We start from the raw sequence: 23,014 nt of genomic DNA on the forward strand, positions 1-23,014 counted from the left end.
CCTTCTCCACAAAGGATATATTCGAATTTGGCCAGAAAAAGAATCAATATTAAAATGTCTACATTTAGCTATGCTCCCTTAAAATGCTTCCACTGTAGGCGGCACACTAGGTTTTGGAAAAGAGCATCTTTCTTTGCCTGTCACACATCTAGCGAGATAAACACAATATGCACACTGAATTGTTTAGTAAGACTCTCTTTGATAATGCTCATTGATTTTGGGCAGATATCAGCTATTCAACATGCCCATTACCTCCATTTACTATTTACAATTTCCATTTTTTCCCCAACGCTCCTCGCCACCACGTCGTGACCCGCGCGGGCCAGCACCGAACACACTCTAGGGGAATGTTGAAGTGTTGTGTTCAGCGGAGCTCATCACAGCGTGTGACTGGTTCGTGGTCAGGGGTGATGGGCGCATGCCTCTGGATGAAATGAATACTCAGAGAAGCGTGATGAATAACAAAACCACCGCAATAATGTCAAATTATACTGGCTCACATATTTCAGCCTCACAAACACACTCTCTGTGAGCCCGCGAGGCTCGCGAGAGTCCTGTAGCTGGAGAACAGACATGGCTCGTAGAAAAAGATGCGACCCCGCCCCCTTCTCTTTTTTTAATTTCCTCACATCATCGCGTGATTGACAGTTTCCACTGCAATGGGGGTCCCTAGAGGGCCAGTGTTGCTAGTGTTGGCGGACGGGCTCGGTTACCTCAGCACAGTGTTATTAAAGCGATAACAGGGTGATTCCTGTGCTTCTCAGAGGCGCAGTCTGTCTTGCTCACTCTCTCTCTCTTTCTTTCGTTTTTTTCCCAGTCTGATTAGAAAGGAGTAGAGTATGGAAGCTTATTTCCGCCACAGAATAAAAAAATTAAAAAGGTAATTGCAGGTTTTTATCTCTCAATTCTTGACTTTTTTTCCAATTCTTTAGTTTATGCAGTATTTCACAATTCGGACTCTTTTTTTAATTCTTTGAATTGCAAGATATAAACTCAGAATTACCAGTTGAGAAGAAAAGTCTGAACTGTGAGATATACATTTGCAAAAAGTCAGAATTGTGATAAAAAGTCGCAGTTACCTGTTTTTTTGTTTTGTTTTGTTTTTTGTTCACATGAAGTCAGTAGTGTAATATGTATTCCAAGGAAAACGTAAAAGTTTCAAGACATAAACTCTGAATTCTGAGAATTTTTTTTAAGAACTATGAGATGTAAACTTGCTATTATGATTATACGATTTTATATTAACTCTCAGTTGTGAGAAAAAAGTCAGAATTGTGAGATAAAAAGTCTTGATCTCAAAACAATGACTTTTGTGGCAAAAACAAGCTTCCATAGTAGAACAATGCCCTGCATGTACATTCACAGGCTTATTTCTTCTCAAGCTCGAGTTTCTGCTAAATGCAAGACAGCAAAAAGAGCCGACTTGATGTTATATCACAGATATACACGTATGGAGTCCCGGCCCTCAGTTATCCTCCTGACACCGATAAAACATCGACGCTGCTTTTCTAGCCGTGGTCAGTATGTGCGGTTGAGCGGAGCTCCCAGGGGTGAGCGGATGAGAGGAGGTGGGGTTAAAGCCGCTACAGGTCCCCCAGGTCCCAGCAAGATCCAGGATGGATGGACTCATAAACTTCAACACATGCTTTGGCCGCCAAGCATTCCTCCCAGCACCCTCTGTGCCGATTTGTTTCCCTTAAAAGCGCCCGGCGAGGATGAGACACGTGGCGTATATCTCTCCACTTTATGGTGCGATTACAGTGTCTCCGCATACAGAGAGAGTAATACAGCTAAATCCTGCCTTGCCACAGAGGAGCTGAATAATGCTGTCAGCGTGATGTTTTTATTGTTTTAATAATACGTGCATGCCACTGGGCATCTGCAAACGCACTGAATTATAAAGCTGCACAGTTTAAGGCAGGGTAATAGCTTTTGCTGTGAGCTGGGCTGTTAAAAAACGAAATGAATAAATGCGGATTAGAAAAACTGGCGGATTTTGTGCAAGCGCGTCAGGTGAAATCACACTTCATCAGTCATTTTCATTCTCCCTAAGTTTTTTTTTTCTCTTCCTCACACTCTTTTCTTCTCTGTCTAGATTATCATTGCCAGTATTATGTGCAGTTACAACCAAGCTGACTGGACTGAGCTGGCAAAAATGGCTGAGGTAAGCCGCCATTCTCTTTGCATGTGTTTGTCAAGTTTGCTCCTTACACATCTCCCAACTTCTGAGAGTAATCAGGCTTATTGGAAGCATGAAAAGTAAATGTAACATGAATCCGTGAAATTAGTTAATGTTCTGAAGATCTTGTTCCTCAAGATATCCATTCCATTTACATGTTTGAAAGTCTGTTAATGTGAATTTTTTGTGAAGTCTGTTTTTTTTTTTTTTTTTTGCTCAGCATATCACAAAAAGAAGCATTTGTTTATCACACGCATTCTCAACACAGTGACAAACACAGTCGCATCCATATTCATAGTGTAAAGCCTCATTGGTTCTGTGGAAAGAGGCTTTTACATTAAATTTGCATTAGATACTGTATCATTGGATTTCAGCCTTTCGGGTGACAGAAGCCAACTGTGCTCACAAACTGTGAATGAGAAGTTGTAAAACTTTATAAAATGTATGTTTGCCATAGCTGGAACAAACCTGCTTCCTCTATCATAACCAGACTGACCTTGACAGAGTAAGTGTGCTTTTATTCATCTAGTGGCTAAACAAAGGCTTGACTTAAAGGCATAGCTCAACCAAATATGAACATTTGTCAACATTTTCTCAGCTCATCTTGGCATGTCTTCCTTCTGTGAAACACAAAATGAGAAATGTTGAAAATTGTACTTTCATAAAAGTGATCCATGCAGCAATATATAATATGACATGACATGACATGTTTGGACTCAGTATGACTCCAGTCTTCTGTGTCACACGATCCTTCAGAAATCATTCTAATATGCTGATTTGGTGCTCAAGAAACATTTATTATTATTATTATCAATGTTGAAATTGGATTTGCTGCTTAATATTTTTGTGGAAACCATGATACATTGTCTTTACTGTCATTTTTGATAAATGTAATTATTTCATGTAATTATTTCATTATTTCAAAACAAATCGTACATAGAATAGAATAGAATAGAATAGAATTGAATAGAATAGAATAGATGGCAACATTTTACAGTAAGGTTCCAAAATGTGACATTAGTTAATTAATGCATAAACTGACAATGTGAAATATATTTGGTACAGTATTTATTAATCCTCTTTTTAAAATTTGTTATATTAACAGAAACAACTTTTCATTTTAATAATGTGTTAGTAAATTATGAAATTAACATTAAGTAAGATTAGTGGGGTTTTTTTCATTGTCACTTAATGTTATCTGATGTAGTTAACTAATGTTTACAAAAGCAACCATATTGTTAACCATTAAGGCCCTTTCATAACACGAACCATAACTATAAAGATAACGATAAAGATATAGTTCTAAAAGTTGTTCTTAATGTAAAAGAATAGCAGAGTTCACACCACAGCTATAACAATAACAGCACAGAGAAATCAGAGCTATTTTTTCCAGCTGATGAACGATAAAAACATTGACAGCCAATCAGAATCCATCCTGCTTTAAAGAGCTTGAGCATTTAAATTGACAGACAACAAAACTGCAGCGAGCTTAGAATAAACAGAACATATTGTCCGCTTGAGTGGATGCAAATATAGTTATCATTATAGTTATCTTTATACAGTAGTAAGCGCTCTTGGTGTGAACAGGCCTTTACCAAAAATATTTTATAATGATTATTATTTGCCCTGTTTCTTTCACTACTGTCTGCAACTTTTACTGAACTGTCTGCAATGCCCAGTTTAGATCACTAGTATAAACCACTTTTATGATACTTTATAGCATTTTTTTTCTGAACTTTAGTTTTCCACAGATAAAGATAAATTATATAGGTTTTAAACGAGATGAGTAAATGATAAACCTATTTATATATATATATGAGTGAACTATCCCTTTAAACCTAACAGGTTTTGACAGTCTGTTCCCTAATAAGACAAGAATGAAGCACCAACAGGGAACCAAGAGTTTCTTGTTTGACATGAGGGTTTGTGTAGACTGGCATTATTGCAGCCGACGTATGTGTGTGTCCTCGCTGGAGCTGTTTCCTTCTGTATGTAAACGGACAGGACCCTGCCATCACTAACACTTACTACTGCTGCTGCTGCTCTAATTGAGGTGTTGTACGCTCTTGTACCTTCCAGTTTAACTCCTCGACACCCTCACACACACACACACACACACACACACACACACACACACATACAAATACGCTCATCGATCCCACACACGTGCGTTTACATTGAGAAAAACCCAGGAGAAAATTTGGCTCGTGCAAAGAGGAGGTTGGCGTGGCGGTTGAGCTTCAAGACGAATAAGGAAGACGTTTGTGAGGGAGTTTAGTGGGAAGATTCATGTACAATCATGTAAGTCGTTCTCTACTGTTCTATCATTATGACAATCTTCTTCCTCCTCAACAGTCCTGTGATATAATACACATTACAAAACAACCCACACATTGGCCCTATTTACACATAGTATTATGATCTGTCTTGAATGTGATGTTATAAAAATACAGAATTCCGCAAAATAAAATGGTACAAACATCTTTCTTCATAAAAGGCAAAAGACTCTAATGAACCGATTCTATTAAGCGAGTCCAGCGTTGTCTGATTCCCGAAATGAATGTCTGTTATGAACTGATTCTTTTCAATGAATCAAAAACATACTCTACAGCACAGCCGGTATAGTCTCGTTGCTGAAACGAACGCCTCTCTTATGAACCAGTTCTTTGAATGAAAAGCCATAACAGTAAAGATTTTTACATTGTTCAGAAAATATTCTATTTCACATAAATGCTGTTCCTTTGAACTCTCTATTTTCTAACTTTCAACATTAATAATAGAGACTTGAGCAGCAAATCAGCATGATTTCTGAAGGATCATGTGACACTGAAGACTGGAGTTACGATGCTGAAAAATCAGTTTTGACATCACAGGAATAAATAAAATATAATCTTACTGACCCTAAACTTTTGAACGGTAGTGTACATCACTTACTACATCAGATACTTTGTGTCATTGGACCATCTGTACTGACCCCTTGTAACCACCAGAAACTGATCTTAAAACCAGGAGTAAACAGTGTATTTTGCTCTGATTTTCTCTGAACTTTGGCTGTTTGGAATTAGGATCAGGATTTTGATGTGTCATTCTCGCCTTTACTAAACACGCTGTGCTTTTATGAAACTTTCAAAGACACCGAAGATATGAGAGCTGCCTTTTTCTGTGGCGACGAAGCCTAACTTAAGCTGAGAGAAGAGTTCGAGAAATTTCTTAATGCTGGTCTTTAATTCATTCATTAATGAAGTGCACTGTGTTAAAGGGCCCAACAGAATTGTCTATCAAAGGTGCCTTGATGTAGCTATGAGCTGGATTGGGCCGGGCAGCAACGGCTTTGATCACACTGGAGTGGTTAGTTCTTGTCAAAGTTAGTGTCAGGTCTGATCAGTGTTTGTGTTGAAGCCTCTGGCTGTCTAATGGAGCGTATCCAGACACCCTCCACTCACTCTGTCTCACACACACACACACACAAACAAACAAACAACATTTTTCAGAGTCCTGCAGGTAAGCCACAGCTTAAAGCCTGGTCCGTATGTGAAGACTGAAATTATCTGAGCTTACAAATTGAAACCTATAATAGATTCAAGTACTTATCTTCGTCTCGACGAGCGCAACAGTTGGCTTTTGTTTCCCGTTTAAGTTGGGAGCTTTGATGTGATGTACTTTTGACTATTTCTGGATAATAGAAATCAGCTTTGAAGTTTTCTGTTGAATGTGGTACACAAAAGATCTTTCTCATTACACACAAGCTCTTGTTTCTGACCATGGCATTGTTAGGATTCACAAATAGAATTACTTGAAAACTGTCCAAGGATGCAATCTTTCCCACAAAGTCGCAGGGGGAAAATGCAAAAAGGGGCCGTTGAATGTTAAGGTGCATTGTGTGTAAATATCATATGTCCTTGGTTGTGAATCTCCTTGTTGAGTCCGCCAGCCTCTGGAAACAAAGAACTGCACAAGAACTGTTCATCAGGGGCTTTATAAATTTGGTTTCTGTGGTCATGCAGCTGCATACAAATCTAAGATCAGCACGAGCAACGGCAAGCATCAGCTGGAGTGGCGAAAGAGCTCAGGAGCGGTGGAAATGCATTCTTTGATTAATCACTCACTCTTCACCATCTGGCAGTCTGACAAACAGATCTCGGACTGACGGGAGAATCTGAATCTGACTGAGAGGGCGACTCACATTCCCAACCTTCCACACATGCATGTTGCCAGCTGTAAAGTTTGACAGAGGAGGAATAAGAATAGTCTAGGGCTGTTTTTTCATGGTTTAGGTTAGCTTTTTTCCTTCAGGGATGTTATAACACATTCACACATATATAAATGTGTGTTTTTTGTGCACATATGCACATACTGCATTAATTGCATTAAATTGATCAAAACGGACAGTATTGATCATCAACTGAGTATTCATCAAAGAATTCTGACTTTTTTTTTATCATTGTTTCCACAAAAATATTAAACAACACAACTATTAAACAACTGTATTCAACATTGATAAAAAAAAAAATTGAGCACCAAATCAGCATATTAGAATGATTTCTGAAGGATCATGAAAATTCAATTGTTGAATTGTTTTTATATTGCTGTATGGACCACTTTTATGACGTGTATGGTGCTTTTGTGTAATTTTGTAAATTCAGCTTTGCCATCACAATAATAATATATTTTAAAATATAAAAAACTTAAATTATAATATTTCATAATATTAGTTTTTACTGTTAGTTTTTACTGTACTTTTGTTTTTTTCCAGCTTTGGTGAGAAGACTTTCAGAAACATTAATAAATTCTCAAATGTTTGAATATTAGAATGTATGTATACTGTGCATATGCAAGAGTCTACAGTTCCCTTTCAGTCGCTCACGTTCGACGTAACGTCGACGTGACGACGTAATTGGGATCACTTCAGGGAGCCCTATCAACTTCGAGTGTCTACAGAACGAGCCAATGAACGTTGGCGTGCGTGAATCGCGTCACGCGCCCCGCCCCGCCGCGCGGGTATAAACAGGAAGCGGGCGCACGCACACATTGTCTTTCACTTCGGAGCCGAGCTTTCGTGAGACTTCTGTCTACAAAGAGATTCAGCCCTTGAAGACTTCAAAGAGATCTACTCTCTGCCTACAGTGTTGGTGTGACGGCGCGATCAGTGGTGGCCGCGAGCATTGCAGCTCACAAACTGCTGTTTTCACAGCACTATTGTCTGTGTTTGTGTGTGTGTGTGTCGGTTCGGTGGGCGTTTCCTTGTGTGTTTATTCACACCGCGGCTACCCCTGGGTGCCTCAGCACTGAGAGAGTATTTTTTCAACCTTTTTTATTTTTACTAAAAGAGCAACACAAGCGTGACCCTGCGTCTTTTTCAAGATGTCATTCCGCTTGTGCGTTTCTGGATGCCGTCGTTCCCTGGCGCCAGCAGATGGCCACAGCAGTTGCCTCTCGTGTTTGGGCATTCAACACGCTGAGGCAGCTTTTGTGGATAGTTCATGTTCCCATTGCGGGAATATGACTATCGCAGCGCTTAGATCGAGACTCGCTTACCTCAAGGGAGGTGCAGTCCCCTCGCCTATGCCCCGATCTAGTGTCTATTCTGCCCCGCAGAATAGACCTACTTCGGTGCATGACCAGGGTGATCTGAGGATTACCGTGAGGGCTTCCCCGTCGAGTCATCCTCCGCGGGCCCCTCACGCCTCACAAGCGCTGTCGCCATTGGGGCTCCTTAGTGAACGTCTTGGTCCTTCTCCAGAACGGCCAACCGTTTCCTTTGGGGCTCCGGCTGATGACCAGATGTCGATCGCAGCATCGGAGGGGGAGCTGTCCTCTGGAAATGACGACTCGGCTGCGTTGCCCCCCTCGGGGTGTGTAGCGTTGTCCGAGCCGGATCCAGAATGGACTGCTATGCTTTCCCGGGCCGCCGAGAAGGTCGGGCTTGCGTGGAATCCTCCACCACGTCCCGAACCTTCTCGGTTGGACGATTGGTTTCTCGGGGCGGGCCGTGCTGGTTCTCAGTGCGCCGCCCCGGTACCTTTCTTTCCGGAAGTGCATGAGGAGCTTTCTAGGACGTGGAAGGCACCGTATAGTGCCCGAAGCCGTTCTAGTGGCTCCTCACCCCTCGCCACCCTCGACGGCGGGGCAGCTAAGGGGTATGTGGATATCCCCCCGGTGGAGCGGGCCGTCGCGATGCAGCTGTGTCCGGCGTCCGCTTCCTCTTGGCGGGGTAATCCACGCCTCCCGTCCAAGGCCTGTAAGTTTTCGTCCGGTCTAACGGCGAAGGCTTACAAGGCCTGTGGACAGGCTGCTTCCGCCCTCCATGCCATGGCGCTCTTGCAGGTCCACCAGGCCCAGGCGCTCATGGACATGAACGAGGGTGGTTCTGACCCAGAGCTCCTCCGGGAGCTCCGTGTGGCAACCGACCTCGCCCTCCGGGCGACGAAGGAAACCGCACGTTCTGTCGGTCAGGCGATGTCCACCTTGGTGGTCCAGGAGCGCCACCTTTGGCTCAACCTGGCGGATATGAGGGACACCGATAAATATCGGTTCCTGGATGCCCCTCTTTTCCAGGTTGGGTTGTTCGACGACGCGGTCGAGAGCTTTGCCCAACAGTTCTCGGCCGCACAGAAGCAGACGGAGGCCATCCGGCACATCCTGCCCCGGCGGACCGCTGCTGCTCCCACCCGTCCGCCGGCCACAGACCCTCCGTCTACTCGTCGCGGAGGTCGGCCTTCTGCGGCGTCCTCCGCTCCCGCTAAGCCCCAGCAGCAGCAGCAACCATCCAGGCCTCAGCGCGGAGCAAGCCGTAGGAAGCCGACCCCGCCCGTCCAGGCCGCTGCCAAACCAGGAGGCAAGCGACGGTGCAAACGACCCTGAGACGGGCGGCCCGGAGGTGGATCAAGTTGCTCTTCAGGAGATGGCGAAGGCGCCACTCCTTCCCCCGGTGGAGGGCCGGGCGGAGAATCTTTTGTTTCCTTTTCTTTTTGTTCCGCCACTGACCCACGGGTCAGTGGTACCCACATTTTCAAAAAAAGAGCAATTTCTGAAACCTCTGGGCCCCAAGAGGGCGCGCTTGGCAGTCGACGACGCCGCCATGCCTTGTCACTCCCGAGCCCCTCTTTCATCGCCAGTGAGCAGCAGTGGCTGTGCTCCGGACGTGCTCTCGCCTCCTCACACTCACTCTGCCCTTCGACGGAAGCAGGTATGTGCTGCACCACACACTCAGACCCCACTTCGGGCCGCTGTGCCGTCCGAGTCGGGTCCCTGCATTCCGCCGCGCTGCCCCACCCCGGGTACGTCTGTGGTGCCGTTAGTCCCGCTTGCTCGGTCTCTGGGAGCCTGGTTAACGCTTCCCAGCCCGTCTCGCTGGCTCATCCGTACCATCAGACTCGGCTATGCGATTCAGTTCGCCCGGCGCCCCCCTGCTTTCAAGGGCATCCTGTTCACCCGTGTTCTGCCGGACAATGCCCCTGTGCTCAGGGCAGAGATCGCAGTCCTACTGGCGAAGGACGCGATCGAGCCGGTCCCTCCAGCCGATATGAAGACCGGCTTCTACAGCCCGTACTTCATTGTACCCAAGAAAGGTGGTGGGTTACGACCAATCTTGGACCTGCGCGTCCTGAACCGGTCCCTTCACAGGCTACCGTTCAAGATGCTTACGCAGAAACGCATTTTCAAATGCATCCGTCCCCAAGATTGGTTTGCAGCGATCAACCTGAAGGACGCGTACTTTCATGTCTCGATTCTCCCTCGACACAGACCGTTTCTCCGCTTTGCGTTCGAGGGACGGGCATATCAGTACAAGGTCTTACCCTTCGGGCTGGCCCTGTCGCCCCGCGTCTTCACGAAAGTCGCGGAGGCGGCCATTGCTCCCATGTGCGAGCGTGGTGTTCGCATCCTCAACTACCTCGACGACTGGCTTATTCTGGCCCAGTCGAGAGAGCAGTTGTGCGAACACAGGGACATGGTGCTCAGTCACCTCAGCCACCTAGGGCTTCGGGTCAACTGGGAAAAGAGCAAACTCACCCCCGGGCAGAGGATCTCTTTTCTTGGTATGGAGTTGGACTCGATCAACATGACAGCGCGCCTCACCGAGGCCCGTGTCCAGTCAGTGTTGAACTGCGTGAGCACGCTCAGACGCAGAACAGCGGCACCACTGAAACTGTTTCAGAGGCTCCTGGGGCATATGGCATCTGCAGCCACGGTTACGCCGCTCGGATTGCTTCATATGAGGCCGCTCCAACACTGGCTCCACGATCGAGTCCCGAGATGGGCGTGGCAGAGCGGCTCGTGCCGGGTCCAAGTGACTCCGCACTGTCGCCAAACTCTCAGCTTGTGGTCGGACCCTTCCTTCCTGCGGGCAGGTGTTCCCCTGGAACAAGTGTCCAGGCACTCTGTGGTCTCCACGGATGCCTCTACCACCGGCTGGGGGGCCACGTACAACGGGCATGCAGCTTCAGGTCTGTGGACGGGGCCTCAACTGCATTGGCACATCAACTGCCTCGAGTTGTTAGCAGTACGTCTTGCACTGAGCCGTTTCAAAACGCTGCTACTAGGCAAGCACGTACTGGTCCGTACGGACAGCACTGCGACCGTTGCGTACATCAACCGCCAAGGTGGTCTACGTTCCCGCCGCATGTCACAACTCGCCCGCCATCTCCTCCTCTGGAGTCAGAAGCATCTGAGGTCGCTTCGTGCCATTTACATTCCGGGCCTGCTCAACCGTGCAGCCGACGAGCTCTCACGGCAGCAGGTGCTACCGGGAGAATGGCGACTCCATCCCCAGGTGGTCCAGCTGATTTTCAGGCGCTTCGGGACCGCTCAGGTAGATCTGTTTGCCGCCCCGGACACGTCTCATTGCCAGTTGTTCTATTCTCTGACCGAGGGGACCCTCGGCACGGATGCTCTGGCACACAGCTGGCCCCGGGGCCTTCGCAAGTATGCGTTTCCCCCAGTGAGCCTTCTTGCACAGACCTTGTGCAAAGTCAGGGAGGACGAGGAGCAGGTCTTGTTAGTTGCGCCGTATTGGCCCAACCGGACCTGGTTCCTGGAACTAGTGCTCCTCGCGACAGCCCCTCCCTGGCCCATTCCTCTGAGAGAAGACCTGCTCTCTCAGAGACGGGGCACCTTATGGCACCCGCGTCCAGACCTCTGGAAACTCCATGTCTGGTCCCTGGACGGGACGCGGAGGTTCTAGGTGACCTACCCCCTGCGGTAGTTGACACCATCACTTCCGCTAGAGCCCCCTCTACGAGGCGCCTCTATGAGTTGAAGTGTCAAGTCAAGTCAAGTCAAGTTTATTTATATAGCGCTTTTCACAACACAGGTTGTATCAAAGCAGCTTCACAGTAATAAATTAGAACAATACATCAATGTTTGTTTCTAGTGGAACGTCTACGTTCGGTAATGCTGATCAATAGTATCGTTGATTGATTAATTTAATTAAATATCCCCAAATATCCCCAACTGAGCAAGCCAAAGGCAACAGTGGCAAGGAACCGAAAAACTCCATCAGGTGACCTAATGGAGAAAAAAAAAACCTTGGGAGAACCCGGGCTCAGTCGGGGGCCAGTTCTCCTCTGGCGTTTATGAACTAGAGGTCGGATTTAACTGTAGGATTAAAAGTATTATATGAATGCCTGGCTGAAGAGATGCGTCTTTAATCTAGTTTTAAACTGGGAGAGCGAGTCTGAGCAACGAACAGTATCCGGAAGACTATTCCAGAGTTTTGGTGCTAAATGTGAAAATGCTCTCCCTCCTTTGGTGGACCTCGATAGGTTGAGTGGAACCTGTTCGTTGACTGGTGCTCCTCTCACGAGGAGAACCCCCGATCTTGCTCGATCAGAGCCGTGCTTTCCTTCCTGCAAGAAGGGCTGGAGCGAAGGCTGTCTCCCTCCACCCTTAAAGTGTATGTTGCCGCTATTGCCGCACATCACGATGCTGTTGATGGTAAGTCTTTGGGAAAGCATGACCTGATCGTCAGGTTCCTGAGGGGAGCGAGGAGACTGAATCCTCCTCGCCCACTCTCTATACCCTCTTGGGACTTGTCTCTGGTCCTTTCGGCACTTCAGAGACCACCCTTTGAGCCTCTGCAATCAGCTGAGTTAAAAATTCTGTCCTGTAAGACAGTACTCCTGGTTGCATTGGCCTCTATCAAGAGGGTAGGGGACCTGCATGCATTTTCGGTCGACGAATCGTGCCTAGAATTCGGCCCGGATAACTCTCACGTCATCCTGAGACCCCGGCCCGGATACGTGCCCAAGGTTCCTACCACTCCCTTCCGGGACCAGGTAGTGAACCTGCAAGTGCTCGTATGCTTGTGTAACTTGTGCTAGGCTGGGTTCCATATGTGGTGATCCCTGCGGCGATCCCATATGTGTATTCTTCCACGACCAGTTCCCTGCGGTGAGCCCGTGTCTTCCCTTGGCAGTCTGCTCTGCCGTCACTGTCCGGTGTGTCTCCCCCTTCGGGTGGAGCCACCCCAGTGACATTCCATATGTCGCACTGCCCCTTCGGCCAGTCCATATGTGTATTCTCCACATGTTACCTCCCTTCGGGCAGGATGTGGCTCCGCAGCGTTCTTTCCCCTGGAGAGGTACGCTTTCCCAGTGTTATCCAAGAGTTCCGCTGTGTGGGGTATAATGGAACAGCAGTTGAACTCCCTCTACGCAGATCTTCCGCCCCAGCAGTTGGGGGTCTGAGAGTCTTGCGTAGGGCGCTGGATGTGGCAGCAACCGTGGCGTTTTCCATGGGATCCCAATTACGTCGTCACGTCGACGTTACGTCGAACGTGAGCGACTGAAAGGGAACGTCTCGGTTACTGATGTAACCCTCGTTCCCTGAAGGAGGGAACGGGAGACGTAACGTCCCGTCGCCACCGTTGCTGACCATCGCTGCATGGCCGTCACAAATCTCGGCTCCTCAGCGAAAAACAATGTGTGCGTGCGCCCGCTTCCTGTTTATACCCGCGCGGCGGGGCGGGGCGCGTGACGCGATTCACGCACGCCAACGTTCATTGGCTCGTTCTGTAGACACTCGAAGTTGATAGGGCTCCCTGAAGTGATCCCAATTACGTCGTCACGTCGACGTTACGTCTCCCGTTCCCTCCTTCAGGGAACGAGGGTTACATCAGTAACCGAGACGTTATTGACCGCAAACGTATAGTTTATTTTTTTAACTTTTTTTTTTTACTTAGTTATGTTCATGTGGATGCAGAAAGGAAACAGCCACTGAAAAATTTCAGCATTGACTGGAAACCCTTTCCAGAGAAGTGTTTTATTGCAGTACAGACCAACATCATATTATCCTCCATCATTTGTGGAATGAAATGTTCACAAAGCAGATGTCCTCATTTTTTTTTTGGCCATATAATATAATTATGCAGCTTATATCTGCACACCTTGGAGTAGATTTGCACAATTCTGTCTTCTGCCTGTCTTGTCTGTCATTTTGTGTCTCTCAAACCCAGCCAAATCGCTCGCTCGCTTTCACTTACTATCTCTCTCTCTCTCTCTCTCTCTCTCCTCTCTAATGGCTGTCAGGCTTTCGGAAAGCCAAGGCTGTGTGTCTGAAGCAGCAGGTTTGTAGGGTGTGTTGAGGAGAAATGGTTCTGGCTCTCCCCATTTCAGTGCGGTTCAGAACGGCCGCCAGAGCGTAATTGCCTGTTGAATGCGTTCCCACTTCCAGCACCCTCGCTCACTCACCCGCTCCCCATCCACCTGTGCTGCCTTTTTTCTGCTTTCCTTTTTATAAGACGACTCTGTGGCAGCTTTGACATGTCAAAGAGTTATTCTGGGTCTATTTTAAGAACACCATTTTATGCTTTTTGAATGCTGGGAAGTGCTCAAGGTGTTTTTTTCTTTTTGTTATAGATTTGTCTCTTTTTCTTTGTGCAGCTTCTTGGAGGCTCCTGCTGTTTTACATACAGCTGCCTCAAAAAGTATTTGGACACTTTATATAGTATAGTATATATATTAAAAATGTTTTCATGATCATTTTATTTTTGTTAAAAAAGTGCCCAGATGCTTTTTACGTATTTAGTTTGATCAATAGATATATTTTATCATTTTAAAATGGAAGAAAAAAGTTTTTTTGAAACATTTTGGTAGTGTTGTGCTGACTTTAAAGTAAATGTAATTTGGTTTGTTAACAAAGGACATTCATACACTGTGGGCCCTATCTTGCACCCAGCGCAATTGACTTTGTACACCGACGCATATATCATTCCTATGTTGCACCCGTGCACAGCGGACTTTTCCCTCCACAGACGCACGTCGGTAAATTAAGAAAGTTACTTGCGCTCCCGGGGGCAGTTCAGCGCAAAGAGGAGGCGTGTAGCGTGTGCACAACGCGCATGCACTTCGCTTATCTCATCTACACAAAAGCAGCAGTTTCCATTTTTAGAAAACCATACATTATTACAAGGAGAAATATTAACACACGAGTGAAATCATTGTTGTGTCCATGAAGATGTGAAAAAATAGGCATAAATCTAGCTTACACATTTACCAAAAAATTCATACGCCTGTTTAACCGAAGCTTGTTTGGGTGGGTTTCTCCCATCCCCATACGATGTCACTTCTCTGTCTTTTACGGCCCTGACGAGAACGTCGGTCTCCTCGGCTGTGAACCGCTCCTGGTGTGCGCCTGGCAAATCCGCCGTTATAATAGCAAACCGCCATGGAACAAACGCGCCTGCTCTTAAAGGGAATGTGAGATGTCGCTCTGATTGGTTTATTTCACGTTACGCCCAAACCACACCTATGAATAATGAAGCTACTTCAGACCAAACCATTTTAGATTTGCGCCGGGCGCAAGAGTCATTTATCCCGCCGGTATAATAGCAACAGCGCCCAAGACCCGCCCACAAAGTTACTTGCGTTTCGCGCTTGATACTTGCGTTTCAGATCGTTAGCTTCGGTTAAACAGGCGTATAAAAATTTGGGTAAATGTGTAAGCTAGATTTATGCCTATTTTTTCACATCTTCATGGACACAACAATGATTTCCCTCGTGTGTTAATATTTTTCCTTGTAATAATGTATGGTTTTCTAAAAATGAGAACTGCTGCGTCTGTGTGTAGATGGCCAAGCATGCACCCTTAAAATAGCATATGAATAGCATGCGCAACGCGCCACTGACTTTAGACTAGGTTTTTCCTGGTCAGTGGCGGAATTGTTTTCTAAACCTGCAAAATAGCACCAGGGAATGTTTGCGCCGGAACACGCCTCCTCTTTGTGCTGAACCGCCCCCCGGGAGCACAAGTTAATTTCCTAATTTACCGACGTGCGCCTGTTGAGGAAGAAGTCTGCTGTGCGCGGTTGAAAAATAGGAATGATACATGCGTCGGTGTACAAAGTAAATTGCGCTGGGTGCAAGATAGGGCCCTATGGCAGTTAGTGTTTGCGTTTTGTGATTGCTGCATCCATGTGTCGCATCCACGATTGCATGAGTCTCATCCTGTAAGTGTCTTAACCCACCTCCCTGCTTGTTTGAGTGGTCGGATTGCTATCAGTCTCAAATGCATCTTGGAAGGGCATTTACAACTGGGCTGCGTCCAAAATCACATACTCTCTTGAGTAGGTACTTATTTTGAATAAGTAACTACTTCACAACCGCTATGTTCTATATAGTATGAATGTGTGTAGTATGAATGTAATTCGGATGTACTACATTCACCATGCTTTCATTATCATGAGACCAGCATCAGTTACGTCGCTTCATGAATCCTCTCCCGTAGCCTCATGGGATAGTAAAGTGACCATCTGTAGAAATCCATGAAGCAATCTTGTTTCCTTTGCATGAAATTGTGTCAGATTTCAGCTTTGGTCAAATTTAATTTTGCAGTGCAATGATTCTTATACTTATTTCATTGGTGTTTTCTTTGATTCTTCTGTACTCAACAGGACTCTAATGCAGATGCTTTGGAGCTGAACCTGTCCTGTCCTCATGGCATGGGAGAGAGAGGTATGGGACTGGCCTGTGGACAGGTGAGATTACACATACATAGCATAGCACCTCATTTCAGAAAAAAAATTCTGTTTTTATTAACTCATGTTGTTCCAAACCTGTGTGATTTGCCTTCCTCTGGAAAACACATTTGTGACCCTGGATCACAAAACCATTCACAAGTAGCACGGGTATATTTGTGGCAAAAGCCAACAATACATTGTATGGGTCAAAATTATCGATTTTTCTTTTATGCCAAAAATCATTAGGAAATTAAGTAAAGATCATGTTACATGAAGATATTTAGTAAATTTCTGTGTGAGTGCAGCACAATCGTGAGCATAAATGGACAACTTTAAAGGCTATTTTCTTAATGTTGCGATTTTTTTGCACCCTCAGATTCCAGATGTTCAAATAGTTGTATCCCGGCCAAATATTGTCCTATATCCTAATAAACCATACATCAATGGAAAGCTTATTTATAGTCTCAATTTAAAAAAAATTACCCATGTGACTGATTTTGTGGTCCAGGGTCACATTTATAGACGTAAAATTAAAGATATGATATCTTTGTGTGACGGAAACAGACAGAAATTCAAGTCCTTATTCTCTTAATATCTGAATTTGTTACCTGCCATAGATCTCTTTCATGAGAAAAGTAGGAGCGTCCTGTTTGTGAATGAACCCATTAAAATCAGATCTTTAAAATGAATCAGTTGATATTAGGGCTACATGATTTGGGATAATATTAATAATTATTATCATTATTAATAAACAATATTAAACTACATAAGAAATATTGCTATTGTAATATTTTACTCTAAAATAAGAAATCTATTATTTAAGAAAAATTATATAATTAACTGTAACTGTAAAATGACAATACTATTTATGATATTAATATACTACGCAGGACACACACACACACACACATATATATATATATATATATATATATATATTTAAATATATATATATACATACTGTACACAGCACACACACACACACACACACACACACACATATATAAATACACACATCAAAATGTCTGTATGTAGATATATAATTTAAATGACAGCCTTTGCGATTTGTGAATCGCACTGTATCGCAATATTAATTTTCTTTTGATTAATCGTTCTGCCCTAGTAGATTTGGTTCATAAAATTGGCCTGAATGATTAGCTCATGACTCGAAATGATAAGGTTCTTCCACTGTAAAAAAATATATTTTTGAAAGATGTAAATAAAACAAAGATGACTGGAGTTCGTTTTACAAGAAAATACAATTTTAGACTTTCTACTTCAAAATTCCACATTTATTTCAGTGTTACTAGGCATTTCTTGTGCAATTATTTGTGAAATTTACAAGCAATTTGCAAATAGTGATTTTTTTTTTTTTTTTTTTATGTAAATCCTCCTCCTTTTTCTGTGTAAGGTAATTTTTTTCAGTTGATCTGGTAAATAGTCAATGGGGGTCAGTGAATAACAAATTTAAGTTTGTTCCTCACCAAAATCGTTTGACTTGGTATACAGCAGATGATTCATAGAAACCACTTTTATGATGCTTTTGCATCCTCTTTAAGGTTTAAAAGCTTAATTTTCCCACTCATTAGAACTGCATGAACGTGAAAAACTTTTGTGTTCTAAGCAAGTGAGAAAAGTCATATTCAGTAAAGACAGTGCTGGGAATTTATTCAGAGCTTTTATCACTTCTCCTGCGAGAACATTATCGAGGAGATAGGAAATCACAGGCAGACGGGACAGAAGATGAATCTGGAAATGGCACGAGTTGGACTCAAACTCAGGTGACCTGCAGAAGAGCCACTTCACATTGGTGATGGAGCATGTGTGCACCACATCTGTGTTTTTCAGCGGGGAGATCCTATAAGCCTCACAAGACATTCAAATGCAGAAGAAATGGACAGAGCGGGTCATAAGGAGGCATCTAATGGCACCTCATTCCTCTCCATCTCCCTTCAGCTTCGTTATGGTTGTGAGGAGAGCAAGAGCTGTTTCCCCCCTCAAACAGGACACAAAGCCATTGTGCTCCTGCAGAGACTCTAAACGAGCCCTGCGCTACCTCACACACACACACACACACATATATGAAGCTAATCACAGCCTGCCGCCTCCTGGCAGCTAACCTCTGTGTGAACTAACGCAAGGCAATATCATTTAATCACACTGTTTGCCACACGCTCTCTCTCTCGTGCTCTCTCTATTGCTGGCTTTTTTCCATCTGTCTGTCTCTCTCTGTCTTTGCTTCCTATTTATTTTTCCCTCTCTTGATCACCCCCATCTGTATGTTTCTGTCTCTCCTGCTTCTGCTGTGGGGAACAGGAGGAGGTCTCGTTGATTGTATGAGAATAAGTGGGAAATTGTGCACCGGTACAAAAATGTATGATTGCAGCCCCATTCTGTTGGGTATTTAATCAGGGAGCATGGCCCTCTCTTTGAACCCTGGAGCGTACGGCACACTGGGCTAATGCAGCTCTATCTGGACACAGCACTGTCGGAGGGGAAACTCATTTACATTTTACAAAGACGGAAATCAACTCGCAAAGATGTAAATATGCTAATGCTAAACAGTTTCTCTCTCCGAACGCGGATGCTGGAGAACTTCAGGAATCTGAAGCGATGCATTGTTTCGGTTGAGGCGTAGCTGGATTTCTCTTTTTATCTGAACTACGTATTGTTCTGTACTAGAGTCTGTTCATGATTTTTGGCAAATGTTTGTGCTACAGCTTTGAGTTACTGTGGTCGTCATGTGCTTATCACTGATTCTTCAGACACAGAACAAAATATGTTCAAATTGACCTGTTATTAGTTTTAAAAATGGTAACATTTCCACTTTGTGATTAATCAGAGATGATCACTAGAATGTTCTAACACAGATGTACCATTTTATTTAAATTTGATTAAATTTGATCAAAATTATGATAAAATATTAGTACATTATGACTCACATACTTTAAAACCATATATTATATTAATTTTATCTTTTAATAAGGTTACTTTATTCTGACAGAAGGAAGAGTTTAATGCAAAAGATTATTAATTTAATAATATATATTTTATTATATTAGAGAAAAAGCGCCAACATGGATCTGGGGATCTGGAGAGATTCTGTATGAAGGAATGATCTCTGATCTCATGTTAGGTGTTCTCCAAACTCATCAGGCATTATAGGAGAAAACTCAGAGATGTTATCTTGGGAAAAGGAGGTTGCAAAAAGTATTTAATAAAAGGGGGGAAATAATTGTTCCCAACGTGTTTTGGAGAAAAACATTTATTTCATAATGTGATTTTCCCCCCACTTTCAATTATTTTACTTCAATGAAAGGTTAGATTTTTGCAATTTTTTTAAATAAAATATCAAAAGGATGAACAATGCAGATTTATTTTTTACAGCCATCTTTGATCATATTTACCAAGGGGGCAAATAATTCTGACAAGCACTGTAGATAGATAGATAGATAGATAGATAGATAGATAGATAGATAGATAGATAGATAGATAGATAGATAGATAGATAGATAGATAGATAGATAGATAGATAGATAGATAGATAGATAGATAGATAGATAGATTTTTTGATTGTGGTGATAATTGAAAACATCCTGTAGTTTCAGTTCATTCAAGAGGTGAATGCTTGACTTGTCAATATTTATAATAAATAATTGTCACTTTTTTGCGTCTAACGGTGTTGAGTTTATAGGCAAGGCAAAAACACATTTTTATGAATCCAAAATAATTATTTTGATACACATACTTCCATTTCTTTAGTTTTGTAGCAGTGCTCAAGAATCAGTGATATGACAATCACCACAGCTGAAGGAGCTGTCAGTGGTGCTGAAAACAGTCATACAATCTGCAGGACAAAGTACTTTCCCTTCCTGCTTGATTTATATTTATAGATCCACCTTACATGTGATATTGTCAACATATGGACAACATATTGCGTCTGTGCCTTACTTTACACTGCCTGTGCCGTGTTTCAGATGTGTTTTCAGATGAGTCCTGAGCTTCATATATTACCTCCGCAACATATTCATTGATCTTCCACTGCAACTTCAGTTATACCATGTGTGTTTGCCCATGTTTTAGAGTCGGGTGTGTGTGCGCGCAGTGAGTGATCCCAGGCTAGGATTCAATGCCCTCTCCGTGAGATTGATGCATCTCATAAGTGTCCCGATCCTCACCGGAACTAGTTCTTCCCGGATTCCGTGGAAAAGGGTTTCAGACACGTCTAGCCAGAGGTGCCTCTCTTCCTGCATTCAAAGCACCAGCGAAGCGCGAGCCCTGAGCTCGGAGCCTTGAAAGCCAAGCTTACGAACACTTGTCAGCCAGAGGCCTTTAATAAGCTGTCATAGGCCTTCCCAGCGCCGCTGAGCACCCCTCTGCGAGGACATTAAGTTCTTACAAGCAGCATCTGTTTCAGGGCCAGGCACCTGCCTCTGGCCCTAGCGCTCCGCTAATGCTTTTCTACCTTCCCTTGACCATGCTCCCTGCTGTTAGCCACTATGTTTTAGCCCCGCCACCAGTGACCTATGCACAGATGGACACGCACACACACTTGTTCTCGCAGACATCTGCTGGCCAGCCTCCATTATGCTCCTGGAAATCTTAATGTGCTCTCAATCTCCTCTGCGAGCCCGAAGGTGCTGTTTTTTCTCCTCGCTCAAGCACTCCATTCCTCAGGCCGCTCGGGTCCCTGGCGCTGCCATCCCTGATCACCCTGTCTCCGCACAGTTCTCTTTCCCTGTCTTTTTGGGATTTTCTGTCTTCTCTCTGTGGACCGTAGAACATTCTGGTTGCTACCCTCTGACAAGATTTAGTGTGTGAGTGTGTGCATGCATGTATGTGTGTGTGGTTTGCCAGCCTTGTTATAAATGCTTGCTGCCCACATCCCTCCCACGGCCCATACTGGTGGCTATTTTCCTCCAATGCACCACATATCATCCCCTCATGTTCCTCGGCACACTTGTTCAGAGTAGGCCTGCACAATATATCGAAATAAAATGGCTATCGTGATATGGCTTAGTGCAGACTGTGATTTAATTAAATATATATGCGCTACTGACAGTTATGGTGTTATTATTGAGAGATACCAGGTTCTGTGGTTCAACCATTGGAGAAAGTATAACAGCCAACCTGGATCACGCATGCTTTGATAACCAATCACATTACAGCCTTGCCGTTCATTTCTTTTTAGAGTTGTACGACAATCACTGTTTGCGGATACCATCAAAATGAATGAGAAACACCGTAAACTGGATCCGACCTGCAGCAAAATTGTATGCGACTTCTCTTAAAAAACAGCATTTTTTTGGAGTAAACTCTAAAAATAGATCAATCCAAAATGTATGTTTAATGGAAAACATGCTGAAGATTAGCCGATAGGCTGTCGATTCATTAAATGATAAACTGTTTTCCCACTAAAGCAGTTTGTTCAGTGTAGTGAAGCCTCTCTCCATTGGCATCCATTCAAAAAATAAAAACAGCCTCTGGTCTCCTTCCTTGGGTACTGAAGCGTTACTTTTTTCCCTTTTTTTTTTTTTTGCTAACCTTGGAGGTCTGCCTTAAAGCAGCTTTGCTACTGACTCTAGATTGGCATTGCTCATCCAAAGCATGCATCCATTTGTAACCTGACAAAATAAAAGTTTGATGGTTTAATGTTTGAAAGAACTTGGAATTAAATGGAAATATTAGTAATATTTAGTTAGTACGATATAATGATTTTTATTAAACACTGAATTTTTTATTTGAAAAATAAAACATTCGTGTATTTCTTTATATCACAATATATATTGCGTAAAAAGTAAATATCGCATTGTGAGTTTTTTCCAATATCATTCAAGCATTGTTCGCTTCTCATGCCATGTCAGTGTCCACTTCAGACCGCAACATCTTGAGTCAGAAACTATAGCTGGAGGGTAAGATCCACAATAAAGTTTCTTGTGCAGAGCGCGGCACAGAGGCTGCGTTTCAATCAAACTTGATGGGCTACAACAAGTTAGACAATAGGACTTTTCCTCAAAAGCGCCTCATTTCTATCTCTTTGTTTGCTGCTTTGTGCTCATCCCTTTCCTTTCACTCACTCTGACACTTTTCCGCCAAAAAAGGAAAGAAAAAAAACATAAGAAAGAGATGTTTTATGGGCCCACACATGCTATGAACAAACACGCTCATATTCAGAGGAAAACAGAAATGCCCCGAAGCATCGCATTTCCAACAGATGTCTGAGGAGCCCGGAGCCTGGTACGACAGAGGCACATCACATTTCCATTTGGCACATCTCAGCCGTATCTCTGAGTTATGACAGTTTGCGCTACTCTCAAGATGCGCGCCATTCAAATCTCATTCATTATGAATGCCGGTGATTTGGAGGACTGCCATCACGTTGCTCTCCAGAACCACAGCACTAACAGAGGAGGAGATGCGGCTTCACTATAAAACACACTTTATTCTGCTCCAGATGTTGCTGGAGATGGGTTATTTTCCTTCGTTTAAAAGTCCTGAGGGACTCGAGCTGTATCCGATTCAGTGTTTTATTTCTGTATTTCTCGTACTTGCAGGACATTTTAGCTAAATTTGACTTGTTGCAATTACAGTCTTGTCGCATAAAGGAGAACCAGTGTTCAAATTACAAGTGGTTTAGAGGAGGCCAAGACCCCCTATTTTCATTCATAATCACACCTAGTTATCTCTCCAATCAGGATGGGAGGTGGCAACCCAACCGCACCTCGAAGTGTCATATAAATTTGTTTTTACAGCAGGTCGTAACCTCCAAAATGTCAGATTGAAACTGATTTAAAAGAAATATTAGAAACGTCAAAAATAACGTCAATGACAATAGCAAGGTGCAGTGCTATATATCTATAGCAGATTTGTTTAGTATAGCA

General features: G+C 43.9%; 1 protein-coding gene across 1 annotated transcript in view; it reads left to right on the forward strand.

Moving 5' to 3' along the window:
- Nucleotides 1-23,014, forward strand: part of dpydb (dihydropyrimidine dehydrogenase b) — a 175,159-nt gene that overhangs the window by 115,620 nt on the left and 36,525 nt on the right. Inside the window, exons 15-16 of the mRNA XM_081373345.1 lie at nt 2,096-2,164; nt 16,068-16,151. Of these exons, the coding sequence (XP_081229471.1) occupies nt 2,096-2,164; nt 16,068-16,151 (153 nt within the window). The remainder of the gene's footprint in view (nt 1-2,095; nt 2,165-16,067; nt 16,152-23,014) is intronic.

This window comes from Scardinius erythrophthalmus (genome assembly GCF_964197995.2).
Source record: "Scardinius erythrophthalmus genome assembly, chromosome: 9".
In the NCBI taxonomy this organism is placed as follows: domain Eukaryota; kingdom Metazoa; phylum Chordata; class Actinopteri; order Cypriniformes; family Leuciscidae; genus Scardinius; species Scardinius erythrophthalmus.